The 6000-nt window shown below is 36.7% G+C and overlaps 1 protein-coding gene across 2 annotated transcripts in view; it reads right to left on the bottom strand.

Moving 5' to 3' along the window:
• Window positions 1-6000, bottom strand: part of cntn3a.1 (contactin 3a, tandem duplicate 1) — a 101750-nt gene that overhangs the window by 44069 nt on the left and 51681 nt on the right. For both annotated transcript variants that reach the window (XM_015028630.1, XM_015028631.1), the window contains exons 6-9: window positions 4506-4709; window positions 3428-3530; window positions 2985-3169; window positions 237-376 (exon numbers count right to left, since the gene is read on the bottom strand). In XM_015028630.1, coding sequence (XP_014884116.1) covers window positions 237-376; window positions 2985-3169; window positions 3428-3530; window positions 4506-4709 — 632 coding nt within the window. The remainder of the gene's footprint in view (window positions 1-236; window positions 377-2984; window positions 3170-3427; window positions 3531-4505; window positions 4710-6000) is intronic.

Raw genomic sequence — 6000 nt, 5'->3', positions numbered from 1 at the left:
AAAAAAAAAAAAAAAAAAAAAGTGTTTCCTTGAAAAATTTTTTTTTTTTAATTTAAAAAAAAAAAAAAAAAAAAAAAAAAAAAAAAAAACATTATTTGGGTACAAAACAATGAGTGGTATGAATCTGAATTTCACATTTTGCAGCGTGAAACAAAACTCAAGGTTTTTTTTTTTTTTTTTTGGGGGGTTAATTTTCCCCTCTCTGGCCCCCAATAAAAAATCCAAAGGTGTTCTACCTCCATGTAATCCAGGGGCTCTCCGTTCTTCAGCCAGCGGTACGAGGGTTTTGGCTTAGCGTTGGCTTTGCATTCCCACACTAGAGTGTCGTCGATGGTCTTCTGGACGTCCTGAGGCTTCTCTGTCAGCTGTGGTGGAGCTGTGAGGACACAAAACCATCGGTGTGAATGAACACGGTAACACTGCAGAAACATCTGAGAAATACCTGAAAGCAGCAGTTTTAACTAATCAATGAGGCAACCAAGAGGGCAATCAATCCATTAAGGAAGCATCCAAGGGCACAAGTCAGGACTCCACTTCCAATTAACCTGATGCTGAACTCCTTTTGGAAAATATACAAATAAATCGGAAAACTGTATAAAGTTATTGTGCAGAAAAGTGAATAATCACTGACTAAGAACAAGGAAAGCTTTACGGTTTGGCTTATGTTAATCAAAATGACATTCTTGTGCAGTAAAAAAAATAAATTAGTTGTTTAACGTAACAGTCGAAATAAAAGATTATTTTGATGTTTTTTTAATGTAAAATTACAGATCTATTGATAACATTTTCAGTTTAATGACAGTGTAATTATTGTCACAAAACTATGTATGAGTTTGTTTAGTTTTAGAAACACTTGCTTGTTGTCCTCATGATTCCTAAATGTGTTTAGCTGCATTACAAACATCTGCTGCTTTGGAGGAGATAAAAACAAAATAATACAAGTAAATGTCCAAACAGTTTACCTGAAAAACTCATTTTAACACCATCATATTGAAAGAAAACATTTGGCAGAAAAGTTTGATGCGATTTCAACACCCTCTGCTGATCGTTCTAAAAGATGAAAATACTGACAAACGACTGCAAATTACTGCACTAATGTAAGAAAATGAGAAAATGTAAAGTGGTGGTTTAAGACAAAGTGAGTTTAACTCCCACTCTTGGTTGATTACAAGGTAATTTAATCAGTATGATCAATTTTTAAAACACTGCTCAACTTTTAGCGGGATAGTTTGGGTGAAAACTAAAAGAGAAAACAAAACTATGTATTGGCACAGGCTGGCTAATGTCTGACTGCTACAAACCCGCATCCTTCTATCGATCCTCTGATTGATGTCTGTCCCACAAGGTCCCGTCAGCGTGACGTTAAAATGAGATTACAGATTTTTATCACCTGCCCACAAGTCAGTCTGTGAGGTTGTGAAATGGGACAAGAGTTATATCTCACAAGGACACACAGGGCTTTCACATACAGCAGAGAAGTCACATGAAGGAGCGTTTTTAATCACAACGTCTTCGTACTTTTGACGCAAGAAGAATTTAATTGGTTTTTAAAAATACATCTAACAAAAATATTTTACAAATTACCATGAAGCAGCTAACGGATTGCAAACTGTTGACACTCATCTTTTTCATCTTCATATGAGTGTGCCTGTGCCAAATTAGAAAAAAATATATATATATGAATACTACATACATATAATAACTATATTTTAGAATATTATTTTAACTGTCTGAGAGATTATAGTCTTTTGTTTGAAGTAAAAAAATATATATTTTTATCATGTTGTGGATTTTTGTTTACCATTTTGGTGTTCATACTATTAAATTGTAAGCTGGCATTTTCACTCAGGACTATCACACCATAAAAATCCCATACAGGCCCATGCCTAAATGACAAAATATGACATATCAAAATGTAAATTTATTGTAAAATCATAAGAATTTAACATCATTTTCATGCACTAAACCATAGTCAAGCAATCCATAATAATCAAGATTTAAATTACACTTGAGCCAAACTTATAAATGACTAACTTTCAGTTAATCACGTATAAATAACTCCTGAACTCTCAGGGAAGACTGAGACTGAGCTCAGCAGGAAGCTGCAGCAGCCATTACAGTCCTTCTGTCCTGCTTTTTCTCTGTGAAAATCACAAATTAATAAAGAAACAATACAAGTATTATTTTTCTTTCAGTGGATTCCGTTGTAGGGGTCCAATTCCCTGATTCCATCTGCATTTTATAGATCTGCATAGATCTATTTTCACTCTAAGAATTGTATCCAGTTTTCTATACTCCAAAAAATGCATCATCATATGAAAGGTCCCACTCTACAGAAAAAATAAAAATAAAAACCCTCCAAACTTGCTTGCTTTCCGTAAACAACATCCCCAAAGACCATGTGGTCAGGCCTCATCAATGCATAAACTGCAACATAATGGAGAGAGAAACTATAAAAATCCTTCATCTCGGGACATTAAAAGCTTTTCTCGGAATCTAGGCCATAAGTCCGGTGTTGGTAAGAGAAAAATCGCTTCTCCCTGAGAAGAGGTGTAAATCTAAAAGGTCTGGGTCTCCTGTTAGCTGCTGCAACAATAAAAGGGATTGTCAGAAATGAACTGGTGGAAATGGGTTAATTTACAACCACATTCTAGTATTTAATTCAGCTGTAAATGGACCCTCATAAAACCTACAGATTGGAAGAGAACAAATAAAACTTTCTGCAAGCTTCACACCAAAGCTAAATTCTTCTTTGTGAGACTTTTTAAACCAAGCAAAGTTTGGCGGTGGCTTGAATTAGGTTCTGAATCAAGCAGGAGATTTTTTATAAATTCTAAAAATGTACCTGACACTTTAGGAAGAAGAATGACAGGTTTAAAGCAGAAGATTTCCTCTCTTTTTTTTTCTCATATCCAGGGCAGTCGGCAAGAAGTTAGGTAAGCTTTAAATCAAAGTCGGGGAAACCATTCTGCTGCAGAACTCACCATAGAAAGACAGCTTTCCTTTAACAGAGTTTCTTCCTCTGCTGTTTTCTGCAATGCATTCGTACATCCCTGCATCCTCCTGTTGGAAATAAGGGATCTCTAAGACTCCGCTGGCTTTATTCAAGTCCACCTTCCTGCCAAAAGGGGCCCCGTCAACCCTTTTCCAGCTTATGGTTGGCACCGGGCTGAAGAGATGAGAAAGATATTCACACACGAGCAAAAATGAAAAATAGCAGTCTCTACGGTCTTCTCAAAGAACTACATACAGCGGCTGGAAACCAGTTAGAAGGTGAAGCTAGTAACCTTAGCATGTCACACTGTTTACATATTCTTAAGAGTGATCTGAAAATCAATTAGATCACCTCAATAATTGTTAAAGCAGTGAACAAATAATGACGGGTTTGATGTTTTTTTAAATGATAAATAAAATAAAATAAACATACTTTCCAAGTGCAAAACATTCAAGTTTGACGGTTGAGCTCTTAGCGACAGGGACGACTTCAGGGAACTGCACTTCAATTTTTGGTTCGTATTCACCCATCACACCTGCAGGAACAAAGAATAACACTGTGTCACTTCCCCCGCATGTCTCTCAGAAATAATTTCAGCTCGAGGCCTGGAAAAGGTTACAAAGGATGTAAAGGAAAAAAAATATATATATATATATAAATAAAATGGTATAGGTCTGTATGACTCAGTTACATGCAGGTTACCAGCCACTCCATTTTCTTGTAGCTCTTTGAGTTGCAATGCCTCACAAAAACTGACACATTTTCACATTCTGTCACTCTTCAACCAAAAGTTATGTGTGTTTTATTGGGGCTTTATAAAGTAGTGCAAGCATTGTTTAATGAAAGTGAAAATGATGCTTGCTTGTTCAACTTTGAAACAAATACATACCTGAGCAAAGTGGCACACAAAGAACTTTTCAAACCATCATCTAGAAATAAAAAGATTATAGCACAACTGTAAAAGTACTACGGCGCGTTGCCCTAACATGGTAGGTTGGACAGCAGCATCAGAGAAGCAGTAAAAAGGTGCGCAGAGGCTTTAGAGGATGTGCAAACATCGACTACTCAGGTAGGCGAATCTGTCGACATCACAGCTAGCTGCTGGAAATGCTTAAAGGGTGCGAATGCTTGTGCGCAACACTGTATCACCACAGCTTTCAAGTTAATTTAACTTTAAATGTGTCTTCAAATGTTTGGGATTTCAAGTTTAATTTTTTTTCTTTCCCATTAAAAAAAACAAACAAACAAAAAAAAAAAACAGTGAACTTAATCAACTCCCAAACTGAGCACATTTGTGAGCCAAGTTAGTCATAAAATGAAACACAGACTTCCTGCCAACAGTTTGCAAAAACAGATTTTTTTGCCAGACAGTCACTAATTAAAGTTTCTACACCTGTGATGTTGAGAATCTGCTATCTGGAAATAGAAAAAACAAATAAATTAAAAAATTAAACTTTGTCCTTTATCCTGCCATATAAATTTCAGTAAGCGAAGGGAGGTTCACCGTTACCGTCAAGCCGGAGGACTAAAGGTGACGGTGGTCCCTGAACGCTGCTTTTGGTGACCATGTTGGTGACCACACACGTGTAGTTGCCCACATCAGAGGGCTCCACTTTAGCGATGTAGAGGTTGCCCGTCTTCTGGGAGACAAATCGTCGCGTGTCCTGGACGACAAAAGACGGGTACTCGTTGAAGATCCATGTGAAGGTGAGTTCTGCGGACGAAGCCAAAGAAGACGCATGTTTGAATGCGACATGCAGAATGTGCTCTGATTTTTTACTTTTTTTTTTTTTGTAGAATATCTGTATACAGATGTGCAGATAGAGTAAGCTTCATCTGCAGCCGTATCACATCCATGTGGGATAATACCCTAAGGGATAAAGCAATTAGTACATCAGACTGAGTACCAGCCTTCCATAATTAAAAACATCATCTATAATTGAAGATCAATTATTCTCATTAGCTGTTATTGGAGGGATTATTCATAATATTGTTAATATAAATCAAATGTATGTTGAAGTGATGAGGCCGAGAGGATGAAGAAAGGATTGTTTTTCCCATTGGCATTGTGTTTTTTTGTTTGTTTGTTCGTTTTTTTAAGTCTCTGGCAGAGTTATTGTGTTTAGTTCAGGCTTTCTAACTTGAACGTATTGTGGGGGAAAAATGAGGATTCCGAATTTTGCTTTGGTATTTGGCTGGCATTTGGACTGGAACAGGGAACATGGAACAAAATTAACTGGGTCCTTAAGCCACCCACAAACTCCCACAAGTAACAAGTAACCAGTAACTGGCTTACTGTGGTATGAAGTGGCATTTCACAGAGCGGGACAAAGCAACGTGCAAGTGGGTCTGCTCCTTTTCAGTTTGGAGGTGAATGAACCAGGTAAAATCAAAGAAGGAGGGAGACAAGAGAAGGGATTTATCTCTTAAATGACAATAAAAAAACTACGTCAAGGAAGGATGCAAATCAAGGAATAACCCAAATGTTTTGCCTTTTGTCTATATTAAACATCTAAGCAGCTGATTTCTGACATTCCAGGCTGGCTATTTTATTTTATCATTTCATGTTAAACCTTTTTCTTTTTTTTAGTTTTGATTAAACGTTTGACAATTTAACATTTAAACAAGATGACATTTATGACCCCATTGCATGCAATAAGCAGATGTTTTAGACAATTTCCTACTTGAACACACACTACTTACTTACTTACACTGTTGCAGGCTTCAGTGGAATGAAATATTTAAGCTAGGAAATGTTTCTCATCATTTCAGATTTTTTTTTTTTATTTAAATTCGCTTTGCTCTTTATATATGATGTGTGCCTGCCCTTTAGAGCCACAACATCTTCTGCTGGAAGGCTTTCCCAAAGCTATGGGAATGTATTATGGGAATGTTTGAGAAATAAATCTATGAGGATTGAAGCTAAAGTTGGAGTAGGAGAGCTGGCGCTAATCCATCCCAAGGGTGTTGTTGTGCAGGACAGTAAAGTTTCTTTATGGACTTTG

Source organism: Poecilia latipinna, unplaced genomic scaffold (assembly GCF_001443285.1).
Source record: "Poecilia latipinna isolate Pla-1442-1.1 unplaced genomic scaffold, P_latipinna-1.0 Scaffold131, whole genome shotgun sequence".
Taxonomy (NCBI): domain Eukaryota; kingdom Metazoa; phylum Chordata; class Actinopteri; order Cyprinodontiformes; family Poeciliidae; genus Poecilia; species Poecilia latipinna.
This window is presented reverse-complemented; position numbering and strand designations above follow the sequence as displayed.